This window comes from Psammomys obesus, unplaced genomic scaffold (genome assembly GCF_907164565.1).
Source record: "Psammomys obesus unplaced genomic scaffold, mPsaObe1.curated_primary_1811, whole genome shotgun sequence".
In the NCBI taxonomy this organism is placed as follows: Eukaryota; Metazoa; Chordata; class Mammalia; order Rodentia; family Muridae; genus Psammomys; species Psammomys obesus.
In genome coordinates, this window is record NW_026592890.1 from 3181642 (window position 1) to 3205629 (window position 23988).

At 41.6% G+C, this 23988-nt stretch overlaps 1 protein-coding gene and 1 pseudogene across 1 annotated transcript in view; one reads left to right on the forward strand and one right to left on the reverse strand.

Annotated features, from left to right (window-relative positions):
• Nucleotides 1-23988, reverse strand: part of Ipcef1 (interaction protein for cytohesin exchange factors 1) — a 74251-nt gene that overhangs the window by 38398 nt on the left and 11865 nt on the right. Inside the window, exons 3-6 of the mRNA XM_055615842.1 lie at nt 9176-9249; nt 7800-7871; nt 3751-3809; nt 2030-2124 (exon numbers count right to left, since the gene is read on the reverse strand). Of these exons, the coding sequence (XP_055471817.1) occupies nt 2030-2124; nt 3751-3809; nt 7800-7871; nt 9176-9249 (300 nt within the window). The remainder of the gene's footprint in view (nt 1-2029; nt 2125-3750; nt 3810-7799; nt 7872-9175; nt 9250-23988) is intronic.
• Nucleotides 22755-22878, forward strand: LOC129683488 (small nucleolar RNA SNORA17; annotated as a pseudogene).

A 23988-nucleotide genomic window follows, 5' to 3' on the forward strand; every position in this document is an offset into this window, starting at 1 on the left:
GCTGTAATAAACACGATGAGCAAAAACAGCTTAGGGGTGGTTTTCTTGCCTTAAAGGTCACAGTCATTCATCAGGGGAAGCCAATGCAGGCACTCAAGGTAGAAACCTAAGCAGAGGCCAGAAAGGAAAATTGCTTACTGGCTTCCTCTACACAGCTTGCTCAGCCTGCTCTCCTATTCACCTAGACTATCTGCCTAGGGATGGTACCACCTACCGTGGGCTGGGCCCTCCTTCATCAATCACTAACAAAATAGCTCCACAGAATTGTCCACAGACAATCTGATGTGTGTGTATTGTTTTTGTTTCGTTTTTTTAATGAGGATCCTCTTCTGAAATAAGAATAGCTTGTATTAGGTTGACAAAATACTAACCAAGACAACATTAATCTGACAGTTTTATCATGTATTATTTTTTAAAATAACTAGTAAAAATGATCGACTTACAACTTCTTAAGAAACAACATTTAAGGACCGGGTAGGCAGCTCAGTTGGCAGTGTGCTTGTTCTGGGCTCAATCCCCAGTGCCATATATAAACCAAACATGGTGGTATACGCCTATAGTTGCAGTAATCATCGTGGGGGAGTGAGTGGAGATGAGAAGTTCAAAGTCATTGTTGCCTAGATAGCAAGTTAAAGGCCAGCTTGGGCCCCTTGAGACACTGTCTCAAATAGACAAGCAAACAAACATAAGCGTTCCTTCATTTCCTCATGTTCATATGATCAGTGCTGGACTTTAGGTACATGGATAGGCAAGTATCATGGTATTATTCCAAACAGGTTTCCACTGTCAGGAAATAAAGACAAATAATATCAAATTCCTCATGGCCTTGGGAAGCAATTTTCAAAACCAGGAAGGAGAAAAAAGACATTAATTCCAATAAAAGTGATGGATAAATCTGAGCCATTAAACTCACGATCAGCCATTTATAAACAGAAACCATGAAGGCATTTTCAAATTAGTGAGAATGGCACACTTTTAGTTGACAAGCGCGCATGACAAATACATGTTATTTCAAATGTCGACAGCAACAATATGGGAAATCCCATCAATCAACAAGAATGAAGAAGACGGGGAAGAGGAGGCAGAAGCTAAAAATATCTAACGGACACAAAGAGAAAATAGAAATGGCTCTAACCATGGAAAGGGGTTTGGCCTCACTAACAATCAAATCAGTAAAAATCAAATAAACACTATTGTTTCTCAAGGTTGTGTGAGGATTGAATGATTGTGTATTTAAAACACCTGGTATATGATAACCATAAGGCTGTAAATGTGGCTGGTGAAGTAGGAGTTAGCAAGCAGGAGGTCCTGAGTTCAACCACCTACCCAAAACAACAACAACAATAATAATAATGACCTAGTAACTGACTTTTTAAAAAAATCTATATCCCCAATGACCTTTCTGTGACCCTTTCTAGTGAACCATATATTCCAACATAAAATAATTCTCCAAAGTTTTGGCATCCATGAAGACCTGAACTTCCATACCTTACAATGCAATTTGGATTCTTCTTTAGAAACCTAACACACCAGCCCACATGCAATCTTACTGATAGGACCCCCAGCTGCCATCTCATCTTTCTGTTTTGCTTTTTGTGCTCTGTTTTTAATATCACTTTTAAATTAATTTTTCATTGTTGTATCCCAAGCACTTAAGCAAGTGCCCATGATATTTATTCTGAGGGACTGACATTCCTTCTGAGAATAAGTAGGGCAAAATACACACTGCCAAATGAGCCTCTGCAGGCATTGGGCTGCCACTCAAAAGCCCTTTGCATCTCTACAGATCCTCTGAGTATGATCCAGTCCATCTGTGGGTTATGAACAAATACATCAAGATTGTCATCACTGTTGGTTGCTATGGAGAAGGCTCTGAGTTGACACCCTGAGTCAGTGCCCTGCAAATTACACTTGTTCTTTGGAAGGCACCTTAACTTAGTCAATTTTTTTTTAAATGGCCAAAATGGTCTATGTATAATTGGAAGGAGTGATGCCCACACAAAGGATTAGTGACCCACAGACTACTCACATCTAAACGTACCACAGGAGAGGAGGTTGCAGAAGCACACGGAGCGGGCTCCACAGCTATTTCGGGATCTTCCTGCTCACTCTCACTGTAACATTCTATAACCGGAAGAAACATGCTTCAGGTTCCAAGGCTCTCATCAGTTATTTCATAATGTATGAGCAAAGGTTTTTCTCCATCTGCCTTTTGCAATTTCAAGCTAATGCAAAAGGCAAGCATCCAAAAAAAGTAGAAAGCAAGAAATGGCAGAGTGAGTCCTTCTACACAGGTCTCTCTTCCCCAGTTGATAATCAATGGGTGCCTACCTTACAGAAAGGAGGACCAACAAGGTGGTTAGGGGCCGACATCACAGCACTGTAATGAATTCCCTTATCTGCTTAAATTTGCCACTTTTCCATTTCTAAATTTAAGATTTTATAATCAGAGATACAACATTCTCCTTAAACTCTTTGAGCATCCTGTAATCTGAACACTGATGGCTGCCTGATGAAAAGAAATTCAAGGGTGGGAGAAATAAGTGGCCCCATGGCAGCTCCTGGTGCCAGAGAGCATTCAGTATGCAAAATAGGGCCTATTGTAGCTTAAAAACAAAACAAAACAAAAAGAATTCCTTAAAAATGTGGGGGTCAGCCAGGTATGACTGCGCACATCCTTAATACCAGCACTCAGGAAAGCAGAGGCAGGCAAATGGCTGTGAATTTGGGGCCAGCCTGGTCTACAGAATGAGTCCAGGACAGCCAAAGCTACACAGAGAAACCCTGTCTTGAAAAGAGAGAGAGAGAGAAAGAAAAAGAAAATGTGAGTCATTATGGCACAGTCAGTGGTGGAGCTGGGAAGCAGAATGAGCCATGGGAGCTGAGTCTGTGGCTGGTTCCCAACAGCAGGAGGAGAAGGGGGCTGAGCCGTAAAATAGAGATTCCCCAAGGGAGGTCCTGGAAGAAGAAGCTTTAGAGCCTTAGAGGTCACCAAAGGTCTTAAAAAACCAGAGTGAGTCCTTCTACACAGGTCTCTGTTCCCCAGTGGATAATCAATGGGTGCCTACCTTACAGAAAAGAAGACCAACAAGGTCGTTAGGGGCCGACATCACAGCACTGTAATGAATTCCCTTAGCTGCTTAAATTTTCACCTTTCCATTTCTAAGTGTAAGATTTTATCTTCAAAGATCCAACGTTCTCCTTATACTCCTTGAGTGTCCTGTAATCTGAGCACCCTGGCACCCACAGCCTCAATGTCCCCACACTAGTGGCTAACAACATTGTGAAGATGTAGGTTCCTGTGGCTTGTGAGGCCCAAAAGTGTTCCAAGAACAATTTTAAGGTAATTTATGTCAACACACACCTGGTGGAAAGGTTAAACTGTCAGAGGAAATGGTGGGACGAAAGTTATCTGACTACAGCATGACACATGTGGGTCCATGAGTAAGAACTCCGTAAGGGGTTCTTACTAAACATTTGCATTGGCAATTGTTTGAGTATCACTGAAGCCTGCAGCTGCTCAAGTGTGGGTGAAGTGTGAAATCACTTCGAGCTGGAATGGGAAACTAGGCTCCATGGTGAGTCTGTGTGAAGATGGCTGTCTGTACCTTTTAGATCATTTCAAATGCCAAGCCATGTTTCCTCAGGATGAGGCTATACATAGAACCTGGAATTGTCTCTTTCTTCAGGATAGATTTATTCTATCCTCACATTCTTGCTAAAGTTTCAGAAATGTGAATTAGAACATACCTTCATTCTTTGTAGTGGATTCTTGATGGATTACAGCAAATCCAAGTTTGTTTAACCACCTAAGATTCAAATGGAAAGTAAATGTTTGAACAAGCAGCTCGTCCCTTTCCCCTTTGACCCTGAACCTGCGTCTTATATCAGACTTTACAATGACATTCAATCCCAATGCCACACTTAGCCTGAGTATTTCCTGGGACATTGTGAGTTTGAAACACGGACACCTAAGATGCCTGGTTTCACATACGTGTCTTTACAAGGGTCTACATCATAAGAGAAGTGGGTAAGACGTTATCCAGTGGTAGAGGTAGAAAGCTAAATGAGATAGTCTAACTATGAACAAATCTGTCTTTGTTAGTAATTATGTATTTCAAACCATTGGCCATCATCAACCAAGTGATTAAATTTAATCACTTGACATCAAATTATATTTCTGACATTTAAAAAAATGTATTGTCATTATACCTTAGCATTACACGTGTGGAGGCCAGGAGACAACTTTTGGGAGTCAGTTCTCTCCTTGTAACTGCAGGTAGGTTCTAGGTGTTGAACTCAGGTCACCAGGCTTGCCTGGGAAGCTGCTTTACCCACAGAGCCTTTCCAGTCATCTACCATTTTAATAATGTCAATTGATTTTCAGGAAAAAAAATCTACAACATTCATTTCTAAGCCAGAAAAATTTCCCATCGCTCAGTAGATCTGACTAGATCATACTACTAAAACTTGACAAAGTGCTCTCTTCTATTGGTTTGATTTCTATTTATTAAATGCCATTTGTACAATGAGTCTAGACAAATCTTACACTCAAATCCAACTTTTAATTCTAAGTCACTGTCATGTCTCCTCAAGAACACATTATAAAAATAAAAATACTTAAGAAATAAGAAACAAAGCAAAAGCATGCTTATTTCATATCTTCCTATTTATATAACGTAAATAGGAAATGTCCTATTGAATGTCCTATTGAAAAGAAAATGTCCTTAGGGTTCAGTGGGTATCTAGGGGGACTCATTTCCCAAGTGTTTCAGGTTTTCTGTTTGTGTTTTCAAATAAGCTTTATTTCATATTCCTTTTCTGTTTTTTGAGAAACCAGCACTTTCAATAATGACTTAAGTTAATATCAACAAAATAACAGCAATGGTTCTACACATTTATTGATTCATTTATACTTTCCTCCCAGTCCTGTCATGCAACATAAGCTACTCAGCATCCTGTACTGGCACCTTGGCACAAATGTATACATTTCCAGATCTACACCCATCAACTTCTCAAAAATTCATACCTAATCTTCAACCAGACGTGATCTTGCTACACTCATTATTATTAACAATATACATATTACATATACATAACTACATATGTATAACAGATGTGTGTATTAGACAAAAATGGGAATCTCTACAAGAAGGAGAATGAGCAAAGTCGCCTTAAAGATGTTCCCTTTAGTCACACAATAGACTCAAGTTCTCTAACCGCCACATAAGACTGGACCAATGCTAAAGCTTTAGCAGGTCATGCTTTAGGAAGGTAGGAGTGTTTATCTAGTCCCTTAATGATGACAAGTAAGACAAAAAAAAGAAAAGAAAAGCAAAAACAAGGTCAGAATACACAATAGCTAATTGACAAGTCATTTAATTTTTACAAGATGTTTTTTGTATTACCTAACTAACATTTTAAAATATACAGTAGGAGAGTGGGAAGATGGTTCGGTGGGTAAAGAGCTTGCATGAGGACCTGATTTTGGGTTCCCAATACCCACATAAAGAGATTCAGTGGCACTCCTCTGTAACCCAGCACTGAGATAGGTGCCAGAGCCAGGCAGATCCATGAGGCTTGCTGGCAAGCCAGTTCAGCCAAAAGTAATGTGTTCGGTAAAAAATAATGTTTCAAAAAACAAGGTAGAGTCAACAGAGGAAGGCACCCAGGGTTGACCACCAGCCTCCACACTTACACACACACACAAATACATGGACATCTGCATGCATGTGTCCACACATATGAACATGTATGCTACATGTCCAAACATGTAGACAAACAAATATTTAAGCACATTTTCTAAATCAGATAAAGCACAATAAATTTTATGGCTTGCCTTAAAAAGACTAACAGTTTTTAGTTTGTACCTGATTTTATAATTATATAAGGTTGGCCCTTCCCTCCCCACAAAAATTAAAAGAATCTAAAAAGTAAAACATTTTTATAAGAATTTCAAAGGGAAAAAAAAAAGACAATGAAGAATTTTGAGTGGAGAGTAAGTGGAACAAGTGCAGGCTTTTCTAAGCTCTGTTCCACAACGAGCTGATGGGAGTCAGGGACTGGGAACGGAGTAGCCTTGACGTGTGGCTTGGAATGCCCAGAGCACAATGGATTCTGAGAGTCTCCTCAGAGTCTAACCTGCTGGTTGAAAAGGTATTTTCACTCACTAGGTAGCAAAACACTCAAAAGGACTGTTTCTCTGGGATGCTCTCTCTCTCTCTCTCTCTCTCTCTCTCTCTCTCTCTCTCTCCCCCTCTGCCCTTGTTGAGAAGATGACAACTATTTTGAAAGGATCAGCCCCGAGATGGGTAGGAACAATGATAACAGGGATAAAGCTGAAGATACAGGATGCCTGGGATGCTGTTAGAGAGGCTGTCAGGGAAGGGTGTCTCCACAGACGGGAGGTGGTCCTGTGAACCTCACCGGTGACTCAGCGGCAGACTAGCATTCACCATCTCCTGGTCCTAGCTACCTCTAGGTAAGAGCGCTACCCTCCTCTGGACGCTCGCAGAGTATGTCATCGCATATCTGCTGGATTGAGTCACCAGTGCTGGAGATGAGTAATGACCTTTGAAGGGCTTAACTTCTTACTTTTGACATATCTGATCTCTCTACTCTCTCTCTCTCTCTCTCTCTCTCTCTCTCTCTCTCTCTCTCTCTGTCTCTCGAAAAGCAAGGGGGAAGCTACAATCAGAAAGAGTGTAGGAACAGACACTCTCTGTCAAGGATGCTTTTGGAGGACACTGTTGTCAATTCCTTCTCTGATAGCTAACCACGGTTTCCCAGCTTCCTGTGAGCTATTCTGTCTTCATCTGAAGAAATGAGGTGAGGGTAAGCTAGGTGGCTATAACAAATGAGAAGTCACCCAGCTAGACAGTGCCGCAGAAGAGGTGACCTGGGGTGGCAGATGTGTAAGAGAAGATAGCAACTATTGTATTTCTAAAACAGGAAGGCGACGAGGGATTACATATGGAAGATAAGCGAGGGACGTATCATGTACAAGTAGTCAGTAGAATTTCAGTATAAACATTATGAATGGAAAGGAGGTGTTGACTGCTTTTACCCAGTGTTTTTGGCAATGGGGCACACTTTTGATATTCCATAAGCATTGAGTTATTATGCGATGGTCTTAAAGACACCAAGAACAGGCCTTTTACATTAGTGAGATGTCTTCGGGTGCCATGAGGCAGCATCTCACAGACAGCTTCCTTCAAAGTACAGCTGGTGGAGTGCATCTCCATCTAGGCCAGGAGTAAAGTGGGAATTGTGTTCATTGGCTTAACAGACGGAGCAGGAAGGAGAGCTCGGATATAAAGTTGGATATACAGGAAGTAAATGTTCAGGGTGATACTCGGAGAAGCAGGTTACGTAAGTCCATGGGCCTTTGTGATAACCACACACAGCACATGCTAGAGGCTGCAGAGACTGAGGCAGAATGTGAGAGGCCGTGGGCTGCTTCCAAGACTCCTTCAGGTCCTTCCCCTTGTGATGTGAATTTTCATCTTAAGGTCTCCTTCTATCTCCTCTGCACCCTCAGTGGCTCCTTCAGAAAAATAATCTTACAGCTACTTCCCAAAACAGCCATTTAGATAAGTGTACGTCCCCAAAGGACTACAAATGCTAGAGAAGAAAGCGATGTTGTTTTACAGTTGCTAAAGAAATTAACTAACAGGACAAAATTAAGTAAGAAGAATAAGTAGGACGCTGACTGACATGATCATTGGCATAAAACTCTAATGTCAGAACAAAGTGAGGTCGCTGTCTTAGGACTGGGTGTACCAGTTCCCTTTACTTACACGCTCATTTCCTGCAAGTTCTCTGCTGCAAAGTAGAAGGTTTTGATCTGTGGATGATTGATCTTAAATGCACTAGAAAGGAGAAAAGCACACATGTGTTAGTGTTTTTAAAGTGGTTGTTATATTAAATACCTATTATCTAGTCCTGATTTCAGCCAGTAACGTTAGAATCAATTTATCATGTAAGGGCTGCATCTTAGTCACTCAGTAATTTCCATTTAAATATATATAGGTGAATCTTTTTCACCTGCCAACTATTTAACTGTAAGAGACAATAAATTCAAGAGTCCCGACTCTTGTCACTTAACAGTATTCACGTCAACTCATTCAAGCAAGATATTATTATTCAAATGTACAGTGGAGTTTTATTTATAGGAAAATAGTCAGGTATGCATCTTCTACATCTCATAAGCCATAGATAAGGGTCTCTGTATTGGTAAAAGAAAAGTATAAATTAGATATTAATTAAAGGAAATCTACGACCCAACAGAGATAGCAAGTAAACTGTTTACACCATCATACCAGACGTTTTGCAGAATAGAACGGAGTTTTGGTTTTTGCTTTTGTTTTTGTTATTTTTTTTAAACAACCATTCAAAAACAACAAGCATCAACACCACCAATACAGAACAAGACACAGCTGTTAACACCAGTACAGCAAAAATAAAAGCTAACACTGGATCCCAAGAAAACAATTTCTTGCTGATCAATGAAGACATGTTCCTTTCTAAAAAGAGAGAAGATACTGAAGATAGAAGAAAGGATTGAGAAGGATGAAAGGACACATGAGAGTAGGCCCCAGTCAGGTGCTCTCTTGAAATGATCATGTATACCCAGCTCTCCAGGGTGCTCTTGGATGTTTCCAGACCCTGTAGGCTCTGACCTTGTTAGTAGAACAAGAACCGTGAGCTGGGGCCTCCTCCGTTCCCATCACTGCTCCCACTTAATCTAGAACGGGGTGCAAACCCGAGCTCTGTCATCACAGAACTGGACGACAAGGCTGATACTAAGAACACTCTGAACTAAGATGATCTGGTCTCGCTGTAGGGTCCCCATTTCTGTCTGGTGACACCCCTGCTTAGCTGTTTTGTTCTTCACAAGGTCAAAACCTTGACGTTGATTCCCTTGCCTTTGGGGTAGGGGAGTTAAAACCCGACCACCACACAGGTTGACAGGCCAGAAAACGAGAAGCTAAACATTTCTATGTACAGTTTCTATGAGCATGAATTTATACAGTGCCAACTCTCCGATCCTCAAAATTCCCAGACAACTGGCTTCTATGTGCACCACTCGCAAATTGCCCCATGAGTAGGTGACCTTGAAAACGATTGTGATCCTGGACCAGGGCTTCGTGGGCACAGAGAGAGCGCAACTCACTGTTTTTTCTTGCATTCGGAGGCTCTTTCCACGGTGAAATCTGGCAAGTTGACAAATCCATCCGCTTTCTCGGCCTGAAACAGACACACAGCACACATGGTAATAAATGTCAGATCTGAGCCTTGACATGGGGACAACAGGAAATAGAGAGTATATAGTGAAATGAAGTAGAATCCACAGGAATGTCTGTGAAGTAGCATTCATTAGCCATGGACTTAGAGACACCGTTTATGGAAAGAATTTATATTCTAAGAAATATAAACAAAATCTTTTCATGAGAAGTGACATTATGCAGCTGAGGAATGGTCAATATACAGCAGATCCTGTGCCTGCCCTGCCCCCTTCTGCCCTCATGAAACCACAAAGTTAACCCACCTACGTCCTGCTTCCTGCTGAACCTGGAGACATGCTCAGCTTCATTCTCCCCCTCACAAGTGTGGTGAGCCACGAGCACAGGACACCAAACCTCGTTAGCATCCTTGAAGCGGTGGACAGAGCCCAGGCCTTGAAGCTGGCAAACCACAGATACACATCTTGCTGCTGTTAGGGCTTCAGGGAGCCCAGATAAACAACGTGCTTAACAGACACTCAACAGAGATCGCTTTCTCCCACAAGCTTGTTGTAGGCAGAGTTTGGAGTCAGAGCCATATCTTGTAAAAACTCTAGTGCCATGGCTGATTCTTGTAGAAGAAAGTCCTCAGGAGAGAATGCCACTGTGGATGGCATAGGAGGCATGGTGCTTTAAATCAGTGTTTCTCGCCTTCCTAATGCTGCGACCCTTTAATACAGTTCCTCATAGTGTGGTGACCCCAACCATAAAATTATTTTCATTGCTCCTTCCTAACGGTAATTGTGCTACTGTTATGAGTCTGTGTTAGGTAATATTGTAAATATCTGTGCTTTCTGATGGTCTTGGGAAACCCTGTGAAAGAGTCATTCAACCCCACAGGGGTCACACCCCACGGGTTGAGAACCTCTGCTTTAAATCAACAAATTCTTCACCAGGAAATGTAATGAAGGCTCCACTTCTCTACAGTCACTGGATTTATAGGTCTATTAATCTCTAATGTATGAATAAAGTTGAGATGATCCACAGAGAATCTGGGTCATTTGTCAAAAATGTAGCTCAAATCGCATTTCATGCACACTAAAGTCCCTGAGCAGAGAAAAACAATATTAAAAAATGTAAGTGAAATGTCAGATATTAGGAGATGGCTACAAATTTTTATTTATTTATTTATTTATTTATTTATTTATTTATTTATTTATTTATTTATTTATTTATTTATTTATTACAATCTTAATTTTAAAATCAGTTAGCTGTTAAATTTTTCCAGGGTGATATTAGCTGACTTTGTTATTCTGTTTCTGTTTCATATCATTGAGAACAACTTTTCTTCAGAAAAATTAAACTGTGAAATTGTCAAGTCCACTCAGCCTCTACCTTTTGCATGACTACGGTTTATCCAAGAGCATCTGCATGCTCTTCCTTATGAAAAATAAAAGTCCATCCTAGTGAGAACCTCTCTCTTTAAAATATGTATACACAGGTGCTCACACTGAGTGCATGTGTAGATGCCTTGTTTATTAATAGGTTGTTTGATTACCACATGGTGGCTTCACCAACCTCATTTTAGAAAAACATAAAGTATTCAATGAATGTACAATATTTAAGTTGATATTTTAAATAATATACAATGTTTCATCTGATTTTCAGTTACAATTATATGAATAAATGTAATTTTGGAAAACCTAGGACCCATAATTCCATTGCTAGAAACAGTCAAAACCACAAAATATAGGTGTTCAGATGTATATGCACAGTCACAGAAACACTATTTACCATAGGAAAAACTCAAATGAACAAAATGGCCATCAATAAACAAACTGTGATAAATCCATAAAGAGAAATATTATATATTGCCACATATCCCATGAAAGACTGGCATATGCTGTGTGGATAAATCTTGAAAACATTATGTTAAGTAAAAGATTTTAGTTACAAAGGTCACATATTATTTGATCCCATTTATATAAAGTATTCAGAATAAGAATTACATAAAGAAAAAACAAAGATATATACCCAGACTCTGAGGAATGAAGAAATGGGCATAAAGCTTTGTCTTGAAAATGTTTTGGAAGTAGACAGAGGTAGTTGTATAGTATTGTGAATGTACTAAATTTCCACTCAAGTACTGACTTCAAAATGGTTGATCTTATGTTAAATGGCCATATTGATAAAACATCAATGTTTTCACAGAAATTCCCATAACTGGCCTTGAGAAGAGCAATCACTGATGTTAAGCATTTGTTGCCACTTCCACCTGACATACAATTCTATGCAAGTTGTTCTAGACCCAATGAAGCCTCAACACTTCCATCACTAAGTCTGAGTTGAATTCTAGTGACCGTCACCCCAATCCCGCCCTCCCCTGTGCCTGCTAGCATAGCTTTCCTGACACACAGCATTGCTGCTCACCTTCCCTCTAATCACCCCTTATTCTGAAGCTTTCACGAGGTCTTCTGCTTTTTCTCAAATAGGGTTCCTTGAAGTTCGGTCCGTAAAGCTATACCCTCTCCATTTCAGCACTCTGGATGGGTGACTTGTGATCCCCCCCCCTTGAATTCATGCATCGTCGCCACACACATACATCCAAAATCTACAACCTGAATTGAGATCTCCTTGCCTATATTTATAATGGCCTAGTGTATTTGTTTGCATGGATAAATGACAAGCTCCAGAGGGATGGCCCAATCCAAGCTCATCATCTCACTCCACAGCATACCTGCTCCTTTCTGTGTTCTCTGCTTCAGCGAACAGTATGACGCTGTCCACCAAGACATCATAAGAGATAAGAGAGAAGAAGAAAGAAAGAGAGAAGAGTAGAGAAAACAGACGTTTCTAGCTCTCCTATGCCAGCTATTCCTGTTTGGATACTGTCTGTCCCCATCAAAATTCATGTTGAGGCTTAGTCTCTGATGAGAAAGACTGAAGTTTTAAAAGTTAAGTGAATTGTTCTGCTAAATGGAAAGTATGGAACCACTACCTAAATCAATACCTCTGTAGTGGCCTGGAGAGACTCATATGTTTGAATACTGGCTTCCCAGATGGTAGAACTGTTTGGGAAGGCTTAGGAGGTATGGCCTTATTAAAACAGGGCGTGTCACTGGAGGTACCTTTTGAAGTTTCAAAAAGACTCCATTCCCAGTGTGCATGCTTTCTCCCTTCCTCTGCTTCCTGCTTGTAACTCAAGATGGGGGCTCTCAGCTGTTCTTGCCACTATGCTCCACCATCATGGATTGGGAGCCTCTGAAATTGTAAGCCAAATCAAACACTTTCTTTTATAAGTTGCTTTTTGTTATAGTGTTTTATCACAGTAATAGAAACCCTAACTAAGATAATCTTTACTCCCATAAATTAACACAGCTCTCAGACCTTATCAAAGAAGTTTCTTTAATGTAGTAGAATAAGTGCTATAAATGGGACAAAAGCAGAGTGAGAGAAAGATCACTCAGGAGCCATCATAAAAGATGGGCAGAAGGACTATAAGGGTCAGAGGTCAAGGAGGACTACAGCAAAAGTGCCTTCTAGATATGACAGAGATACTTCAATCTGAGAGCTGTGGTTGTCTACACAATACCAAGCCAGTCAACATTCTAACATGGAGAAGACAGGTCCATATGAGGTCCCACCCCTCACTGGGAAGCTTTTGATAACTAATGGATTTCTGGGAGGGAGAGTCAGTCTTCGCTAAGGGTGTGGCCCTAGAAGGTTAACCACCTTCTAGTGAATAGTCTCACATGCTGAGTATATGTACCACAAAAATTGGGTTATTAAAAATAAGTAAAAGAGAACAGGAAGTTTGTTGTATGTGGAGAGATAGGGGGTGTGTCTTAGAAGAGATAGGGAAAGAGTAGGGCTGAATATCACCAAAATACATTGAATGATATTCTCAAAAAATTAATAACAAGGTATTATTTTTAAAAAAGAAGAAAAGCTGAGTAAGTCATGGCTATGCAGATGGCTTAAGAGATCAGAACATTTGCTGTGAAAATATGACAACCTAATTTCAAACCCCAAACACTCAGCAAAAACACTGGGTATCATGTCACGCATGCCTGCAACACTGGTGCTCTGAAGAGCTAGAGCAATCAGCCAGCTCTAAGCTCTGTGAGAGACCCTGGCTCAAGAGAGTAAGGTGGAAAGTGATGGGGTCGGACAACTGAGATGCTCCCTTTGGTCTCCATGCGCACATTTGGGAACACACATGCCACAAACACGCGATGAGCAAATAAACTAATAGGCTAAATAATTCATTTGAGAACTAAGGTTTTTCTCATAAGAGTGAACTCTAATTTTCCGGAGACTGGTTTGCCTGCTGAGAGAATGGGTAGTTATAAAAGAAGGTCCCCACATGCTGGGATCCTTTTGCATACAACCATTATGCCTTCTGCTTCTCCATCATACAAGCTGTGTGTGGTCCTTGCAGGTCCCAGCACCAGCCTTCAGGATTATGAACTAAATAAGCATTCCTTTTCTTTCTGAGCTACCCATCCTCCAGTATTTTATAATAGAAGATGACCTGACACAGTCCCTCTCAGAATTCATGCTGGTAAGTACAAAGTGTGCTATGGTTGTGTCTTCTACAGATGGTTTGTTCCTCTATCCCTACCATATCATGTCCTCTCCATCACCATTAGCTTTCTGTTAAGTTACAACAAGAGCCTCTGAAGCCAGTCCCCCTCTTTCTAATTTTCTCCTTCAACCCAATATAGCTCCAAATAACAGCCACAGCAAATCTCTGCATCACAAACATGCTTCATGTCACTTCTCTAATTAAAACCCTGCATGGTTCCCAGTTGCTCTTTGAAAAAGCCTAACTGGCTCAGCAGAAAACCCTTTATGACCGAGGTCTAATTAATTCTACAGTTTCATTTTCTCCAAGGTCCCTGTCCTCTACTCAACCAAAAAAACAAAAAAACAAAAAAAAAAAAAAAAAAACTGAAAAAAAATTGAAACAAAGAAAACTGTGTTCTTATGGATCTAAATTAGAACTAGCACCCAATTTATGTCATGACAAATGCCTCTAGACAATCTAATTGCAATGCCATATGCCCATTTTATACAGCAATAATATGAAAATCAATCTAAAATGAAACATACAGGGGATGGAAAGATGGCTCAGTTGGTAAAGTGCTTGTCACATAAGCATAAGGGGTTTAACTTCAACCCCAAGAACCCATGTAAAATGCTAACCACAGTGACACACACCTACAACCTGAACAACTAGGGAAGCAGAGACAGGAAGATCCCTGGGCCTTGCAAACCAGCCTGTCTAACATAGGAAATTTCAGGGTTAGTGAGAGACCCTGAATGAGTAAGTAAGGTGGGTAGCAACTGAGAAAGAAACTCAACATTGACCTCTAGCCCCCATATACCTGTACACACAGGGAGAGACACACACAATCAGGAGGGAAAAGTGTTTGCTTTTACTGATATTCATATTGTTTAAAAAAAAAATTAATAGATTTGGTGAGCTAGCTCTGGAGGTAAAGGTGCTTGCCACAAGACCAACAATCTGAACTCCACTCCCATCATCAAAACTGTAGTGTCAGGAAAGAAAAAACTCCTAAAAAGTCATCCTCTGACCTCCACAAGCACCCTGGAACACACCCCAATAAGCAATGTAGGTTTTTAAAGTAGTGAAAGATAAATTCTGTATCTTTGTTTGAGTGGGCTCCTTGCTGCACAACTGAAAAGGCTGAGGTTCTTTCAAATAGAGATCCAAAGAAACTCTAGTGGAGCCACTGCATAAAGCTTCCTTAGGAACACTCCCTCTTACACAGAGCAGCTTTTTGTCCTTATTCTAAAGACATCTGAGCCATATTCAAAGTCACAGCAGCTGTGTCAAAAATGTCCCTTGCTTATTTAATGTGAAAAAAAAGCCTCCGAAGTAACACACAATGACCAACTTCTGATAGAATGACAGTCTTCTTTTTTTCTTCTTCTGCTCCTGCTTCTGCTTCTTCTACTTCTGCTTCTTCCTCTTCCTGTTCTTCTTCTATTCCTCCTTCTCCTTCTTTCCCCCCTTCCTCTCCTCCTCTTACCCTTTTATATCTGCCCCCGCCTGATTCAATAACTACAAGAACTGTCTTGAATGGTATCCTTCCCTTTGAAGAGTTCTAACTTTTGAAAAAGTCATGTAACAGTTACGTAGTGGGACCTGGAATGTCTCCAGAACCCTGATGTGATTTTTAGGGTATTGTTCTCCAGTCACTGTGCAATCTCAGCAGCCCTCATGAAGCAACACACAGCCCTGAGCTCTCTGTCTTAGGGTGTTCTGTGACCACACACCTATCCTTCTTCCTGCAAGCCAATCCATCTACTTCCCCAGCACCCCTGACTCCCCCACTTCAGCATAGAGCTACTGAGCAATCACAAGGCAGAAACAAAGTCTTACTTGTGACAAAACTGGTGAAGCTCAGATATCAAGGTTGGGAGCAAGGATGCTGGTCCTGCCTCCAGTGTCAGTTATCTGTGTCTATCTCTCAAACTGTTTTTTTTTTCTCTCTCTCTCTCTCACTAAAGTCTTCCATGAATTCATTTAGTCAGCAAATATCTTCAGGGCCTCCTCTCTGTGCCACATGTGTAAGGATATATTAGTGAGCAAAGCAGAGACCTCTTCTCTTGAAAGAGAATATCAACAGGAACCTGTAAACTATGTAGCATCTTGGGGATGGTAATTATGTGAGGCTGTTTAGGTGAGCACCATAATGAAGCTGTGGAATTCCTGCAGGGCAGAATGCCTGCTACTTCTGATGGTACTAAAACCTACCAACTCATCCTCTTATGTGAGTTTCTAAGAGACATTATGGGTGGGACTTGTTCCCACCAGTCTGGGACAGGTTCCCTCCTGTTAGTCTTCAGAGTCAGGGGTGGACTTCCTTCACAGTCCTCTCATGGTGTGGTAACCTGGTAGTTTGCTGATTCTCCTAAAGACAGGAGTATCCTGAAGGTTATAGCTATTTGATTTATACATTCTTCATTTATGAGGCCAGTGTCCATTACGTGTGGAAAAGATAAACAAGTGTTATGAATGACGGAATGATAGAACATGGTTTTTGTTTTTTTTTTTCCTTTGACAATAAAGAAAATGTTAAAGTGAGATGTGGAAACTGCTTTGGAAAATACTTCAACATTTTCTAAAACTCACAAGCATATAATTACTACATGTATCAGCAAGTCCACTTCTGGGTATCCACCCACCCCACAAAATAAAAAAAAAAAAAGAAAAGAAAGAAAAAGAAAGAAAGAAACTCATGCTCATGAAAAAAGTTACACGCAAATATTTATAGGCGTATTAGTCATAGTGCCCCCAAGCAGGAAACAACCTAAATGCCCGTCAGTGGGTCACTCAACAGCGCGATGGCTCACCACACTCTCGTGATGGACCACGGTCAGCACCACAAGGAGCAGCCACCTCATGCTACACATAAGCCTTGAGAACAGCACACTTACTGGCAACACAAGACATCGTGTTACTCTACGTGTCCATCTTTACAGAGTCCATGGAGTAGGAAGTGAAGCAAAACCGTGGGGTGGGAAGCAGGATTGACGGTGAATGGACACAGGGCGTCACACGGCTCCTAAACAGCTGACCCAAAATGAGCCTGTTATAATGGTCACATCGGTGAGTGGGCGTGAGTGGGGGAAGTATTACAGTATACTAAACACCCCACAGTTAAGCTGAAAAAAATGAGACAGAAGCATGGGGTCTAAAGTCTGTGAATAAATCCCTCTTGCATGGTTATCATAAAACTCAGACAGTGAAATCCAAGGTGCCTAGGATCCCACTGGAACTGAACGTGACTGGCCTAACCCACAACACAACACTGATTTCATGCTCTTCACGTTTAAGGTTAACTATGCTTTCAACTTTGGATTACAGGGATCTGATACATAATCACAATTACGGTCACCTTAAATAAAATCTTACCAATATCTTGGTAATCTGCTTTTGTGTTTACAGTGGATATGGATTTCTGAATCTCTGGCTCATCCTAAGACACTCTGAGATTGCCCAATGACTATCACAATCTAAAGAGACTGCAAGACTGTCTCCACTTCTCCAAAAACACCTTCTGTTTACTCAGCTGTGTCCCAACATCACACACACACACACACACCACACACACACACACACACACACACATGCATGCACACAGGCACACAAGAAATGAAGCCTAAGATCTGAACTCAGCTGTCCTTTCAGGCCACTGCAGAATAACGAAAGATGGATTCTCCTAGCACGCACATGTAGGCTGCACAATCCTAGTGCACACAGACTTGTGACCAGCTGTAAAATCTTAAACCCATTTTCTAAAATATAAGCTAGAGGTAGACTGAGATTGATGAGAGATGAGACAAGATGAGCTCGCATGAGCAAGCTGTGCAGAGAGTCACTCTCACATGAAAGTAGAAATTAAACACAGACCAAAGGAGAGTTACAGTATGGTGGCCTTTGACCAGAAACCCACTTCTGAGGTCTGCCCTACACACATCTCTGAGGCTTTATGTGATTACACATGGCAGGATTTGTATTCACACGTGCCTGTAAAGAACACACACAAAGCAGGAACCTGCAAATTTTCTTTCTAAAAGACATTGACTCCTCACTTGAGCCCATACCCAAACCTTTCGAAATCCTGATATTACTGCTTCCATTTTGCCTCTGTCTCCTTTACCTTAGGCCACCTCCTTACATCCTCAGGTTGGAATATTTAGGAGTGTCCACCTAACCTATCTCTCAAGGTTGAAAGTGCAGAGACGAAGTTGACCCAATTTTTTAGGCAGTTTAGATTCTGGAAACAATAGATTTTACAGGAAAGTTCTGTGCTCCCTCCCCCCAGCTCCCATGAGGAGGACCCTTTATGATGCTAAGGCTGCACCTTAGAGTGGAAGTGACTATGTCATGAGAACTACACTGATCCCCTCTAGCTATGACACTCATAAAGACTTCTTGGAAGCACACGCAGAAGCAGAAAGAGGAGACAGTGATGCACAGACCACACCCACCCTTGGCTCCTACCTCACTCCATCACCAATTAAGCCTAAACCTAAACTTGAGGCCCCAAAAGGAGATTTGAAACTTTGGATTCCTTATGGCTTTCTCTTCCCAATTTAGCCACAATGAATACATCCCCCTTTTCTGTGTTTTAGTATTAACTTGTCTCTTTTATTGGTTTAGTAGTGGCTGAACCTAACTTTTGCTAGTTATACACAAGTTCACTTGTGGGGAAAGTTGAATAAATCATGGAATCCACAGGAAAAGATCTGTAAGTAATAAAATACATAATACCTTGAGAGTAATTTGTAGGACATAGTAAAAGAAAAAGTGGCAAGGTATATTTTATATGATATACAGAGTTTTGAAATTTGTGTGAAAAAGAGAGAATAGGATGTGATTCAATATACATGCTTGCTTATACTTCCAAAAGGAAGCAATGAAAACATGAATCCAAAACAAATAGAAGAGGGTGGAAGAGTAATGGAGATGAATACCTTGTCACTTGCTTTTAACTTTTAAAATGGGTAAATGATTTATATTTAAAAAAAAATCAAAACCAACAAGCAAAGAAGGCATTGATCAGATTGAAAACAAAAAAACATGATGAAAACTTGGTGATATCAGACCCTGTACGGGTCTAAGCTAGGTCCTCTGCGTATGTTATGGTTGTGTAGTTTGATGTTTTTGTGGGATTCCTAACAGTGAGTGTAAGAGTGTCTCTGACTCTTTTGCCTTATCTTGGGGCCCTTTTCTTCCTACTGTGTTGTAGAAGGATGTATTGTGTGGATGTAGCACCTGTCAGTAATAAATATGATGGCCTATATCTTAGGCAGGAAATGGGAGGTGGAACATCTGACAAACAGAAAGAATTCTCAGAGAGAGCTAGGTAGGCAAGGTTCAGCTGGCAAGATGAGAGAAGAATGGGTGTATGGTGCCTGAGCCCAGGTAACCAGCCACATGGTAGAACTAATGGTATAAATGAGATACTCTAAGTCATGAGCAAGTCAGAGAAGAGCGTTGCTAAATAGCCTATGTCTTGGTAAATAATTATCTTAGTCTGATGATTTGTTATTCCAGTAGCTTGGAGCCAGGAGGAAAAACCCACCCACAACACTGTGTTGCCTTGCCCAGCCCTAATATGAGGGTTTGTTCCTGGTCTTATTTTAATTTGGAGGAATATATTCAGTTGATAACCCTGGGAGGACTGATTTGTTGTTGTTGTTTTGTTTTAAGGGAAACAGAGGAGGAATGAATCTGGAAGAGGGAGAAGAAAGGGGAGCTGGGAAGAGTAGAGGGAGGGGAAACTGTGGTCAGGATGTAATAAATGAGAAAAGGATTTCTTTTTAATTTTTAATAAAAAAATAGAGAGAGAGAGAACTTGGCGATATGACATACACACTCCAAACCACCATGACTCCAAGAGACCTGGAGCATAGAATTTTACTTGTTAGTAGTTACTGAAATACAGTCTAAGTAGAGATGTTGTCAGCATTTTTCAGCAATGATCCTGCTGTCACGTTTCTATTATTTACTTAGTTTCCATGTCCGCAAATGGCACAGACTCTACAGCCTCTCCTCCTCTCACCCTGCAGTGATAGCACAGCAAGCACCTTCCACTCTGCAGGCAATCAGCATCACCTGGGTCGGTGAGTGGCGTGCAGCTGACCATCTGTAGAGGACAACAAACACTGCCTGATGCTCCCATCTTCCTTCTTTCTACCTCTCCCCCATTCTTCCCTTCCTCTTCTTCCTCCTTGTTCTTCTAGATAAAAGAAGCATGTGTCACAGTGAGTGTGGCTGACATACCTCCAGAATGTGGTTGTGAGAAACAGGTGAGAGCAAACATCGGCTGAGCCCTAAGCATAAGAAGCAAGGTACCATTTTGCACCTTCTGGATGAAATTAATCCTATTCTCAATATCAGAGTCCATGAAACAAGTGACTTCATCCCACAACACCCAACTGACACGGTTATAACTAAAACTCCAGAACACAGGAGAGGGCTCAAAAATTAGTAATTTTGACATGAGATGGAAGATCTCCCACTTCCCTACGGGGGTGGGGGAAAGAGAGAGAATAAATAATCCACAGTTAACACATGGTGCAGGAGAAAGAACGGGACATCTTTCTATAAGCCACTTACTGCCTGATCTTAGCCAGAGGATATGAGTTTCCTGAAACAAAAGTTTCCCAGTGAAAAAGCAGATACAACCAGTATCTTCAAGCTAAATGAAATCAATGTGAATGTGTATACTACCATAAGATGGTTCAGACCATAGAAAGTTAAGAGATTATTATCATTCAACCACTAGAAAAGGAAAAGGAATAACTGGAATGAATGAGAAGACAATGTCAAGCTCTTTGATTCAGTCTCCTTCACTGAGTCTTAGAACAACTCTGTCTGTGTCTCAGTTTTCCCTTGTCATTTCTTCGTCAGATTAATGGCCATGAGAAAAATATTAAATTACTTGGAGCATAATTATGGTTGCAAGCTTGCTAATCTGTTTGTACATTGTTTAGGGTATATTTTATTAAAAATGTTGTTGCATTTGGATTTATATGATATTATCCTATAACTATAATTAGATTTTGATCCCTACACAATTTCTTCTTACAGATGTCTAGAAATATATATTCTACACTGAAAAGAATTGGTAAATGGCTTTGGCTAATAACCAAAAGCCAAAATATTTTACAGAATCCAGAGAATTCTAGGTGTTGATTCTAAATTATAATGGTTCCGGGCTGCTGAGGCCCAAGCAAGAGAGAGAGGATCAAGGGTTCTGAGGTTGGCAGAGGATGTGTAGACAGTGCTGCGGTGACTCTGTCCACCCTTTGGTTCTGACCACCAAGAGAACCCTGGTCAGACTGTCTACTGCCAGCACTTGCATTTCTTTTCTGGGAAGGTCTTCTAGCTCCTGGTCCCACTCTTCAGACTTGCAGAGAGAGTCACAAATCAGGCCTCTAGAATGGGCTCCTGGTTCATGACTCAGAGGACTTGGTACATAAATACTCCAGCCACTGATCCCTGACATGCAAACTCTGAACTGCGTGTTTTTCAAAAACACTGAATTACCCAAATTGGCTAAGTTTAGGTTGCCCACAGCCATCTCTGGTTAGCCTTCTCTCAGTTGTCAGTCCCTTTCCAAACTACTTGTAGCTCTGGGCTTATACATGTTACATGTACAAATTTAATCCATCACCAGCGACATACACAGAAGTGTCTATACCAAAGGAGCACAAAATGTTCCAATGTTCCTACCATTGTTCTCAAAGCAATACAATAACAATAATTTGCTTAATGTTAACATTGTATTGGGTATTATAAGTAATATAGAGATGAGTTAAGGAATAAAGGAGGATATTAGAGGGCACAAGCAAATGCTACACTGTTTTAAGCTTGAATTTCAAAGTTCTTGGTATCCATGGGGAGTCCTAGATCCAGTCCACTACACAAACCACAAAACAACTGTGTCACCTGCATTACTTCCCACTCAAGCCGCTCACACCCAAATCCTGTTCTTGGTGCTCTGCTTCTGAGAAACCTCAGCCAATGTGTTTTTCCCACAGAGGAAAAAATCCTACTCAGAGTGACCGTCAACAACACAATTATCCTTATAATCCCTCTTCATTATCACCAAGAATCACTCAGGGATATGGCCTCCTCACTAAAGTAGGTCCTGTTGGAGAGGGGACCATGAGGTAGCTGGCATCCTTTCCCAGGTCCATAAATCAGCTTTCCTGGCCACCCTTACTCTCTCTCCATTGAATTGTGTGATAAGGGAAAGTGCATTTCTCTCACAAAGAGACTCATTCCAGAAATGTCATTTCCAGAAAACAGTTAAGATAGAACCATCACAATTTAAAATACTGGTGGTGTTCTCTGCAATAGAATCTCAGCACAGGTGCCCTTTCATGAGCCACCCATGGCCAGCCTCAGCTGCTCTCTTTGAAACCTCTAATCCCAGGGAGGCTCTCCTTCTCATCAGTGCAAGCAGCCTTCTTCCTCAGCACAGCCCAACAAAAGAGAAGAAAGCAGTAATGATGAAAGGAGGATTTTGAGAAATTTGATTGACTTTCATTATCACAGAATAAATAATATCTCTTGATAACTGATAAATGGAATGTGCCATCCATAGTTAAAGCAAGAATAGCAAAATACTTGCCCAGGGAAGAGCAATCCAGTCAACATTCCATCTTGGGCAAGAGGACCTCACTTCTAGCTGAGGAGTTCTTGACAGAGTACTAGGGGATGGAGAATCTGTTTCCCTTAAGTGTGTGGCCTCTGATAGGTGAGCCACAAACCCTTAGGTCTACAGCTAACTCAAATTGGACTTGGTGGGAGATCTGTATGACAAAATAAGAAAAGGGGAGTGAGAGGGGATTTAGGAGGAGTGGATATAAATATCAATATATTGTTTGCACATTTACAATTCTTAAATAATTAACCAAAATATGACATTAAAAATAACATTTAAATGAATTTGTGTTCACAATAAAAACGACAGCAGTCCTGACCCTAGAGATCGTGCAGGCGTGGGTGCTGCGGCAGCAGGAGGTGGGAGAGAGGAGAGAGGTCATGTCTATGCTCAGTGCTCTGACCTGTGGACATCTGAATGATTAGTAGCCTAACAGTCCCTGAAAGAAGCAGGCCTGAGATGACCACCATTCCAGCACCAGGAAGGTCAGATGGGCTCCCAGGACAGGAAGCAAGCCAGAAACTAGAAGAACCTAGCCTGGCTGGAGTAAGCCTAAGACAGATGACCACTCAAGGAGGGCCAGGAGAAGAGCGAGCCTGAGCTGACCACTAGACCAGTGCAATGGGACCCAGGCAGGGAGCTAGGCTGAGATGGTCACCAGTCTAGTGCCACCCTGGCCTTGGGGGACAGACCACACTTGAGATGACCCCTGTCCAGTGTCATAATGCACGAGCTAGGCATAGGACTCCCAAGACAACTCCTAAGATGACTCCAGACACTCAGAGACCTCGGGTGCCACTAAAAGGAGAAAATAAGTAGTGAAGAAATGGAAGAGAAACAGAAGGATGTGGGCACAATGAAAAGAGGCCAAACTAGACACTCGAGGGTAGTGATAAACAGCCTGATGTGAGCAAACTGGTGATGCCACATGCGAGTGTGGTGGGGTCCTAGCCTGTGCTGCCACCTGGAGCCACATTAAGGTCCATGGTCCTACAGCAACAGAGTTCTGTTACCACCAAAAGCCAGGTGAATGTCTCTAGTGTGTGCTGCCACCAGGAATAGGTTGATGTCTGATGGCTGGGCAGAACTGGCCCCACCCCTTGATTGGGCATTGCAGGAGAGCCAACCCTAGGGGTATGAAATCAGGAGAGCTGACCCCACCCCCAGCTCGATGCAGTGCTTGGGAGAGCCCCTCCCCCACATTTCAAGAGTTGTAGTTGAGCAGGCCCCAGGGATGTGAGTGTGGGAGAGAGCTAGCCCTACCACCCATCTCCCCAGGGTAGCATGGTTGAGGGAGAGGTAACTTCCTTTCCACTCATTTCTCACCACATGCAGGAGCTGGGAGATCTGAGCCTGGGGTCAGGAAAACAGGAGAGCTGACCCTGTCTGTCACCAGAGCAGGCCCTGCACCTCCCCTGGGCAGCACAGTAGAGTTGACCTGGGATGCAGGGGTTACAGGTAAGCTGTCCATGAGAACTTGAGTGTGGAGAGCTGGCCCTGGCTCCTGTCTGCTGGACAGTGGCTCTGGCAGAGAGAGAGATACCTTC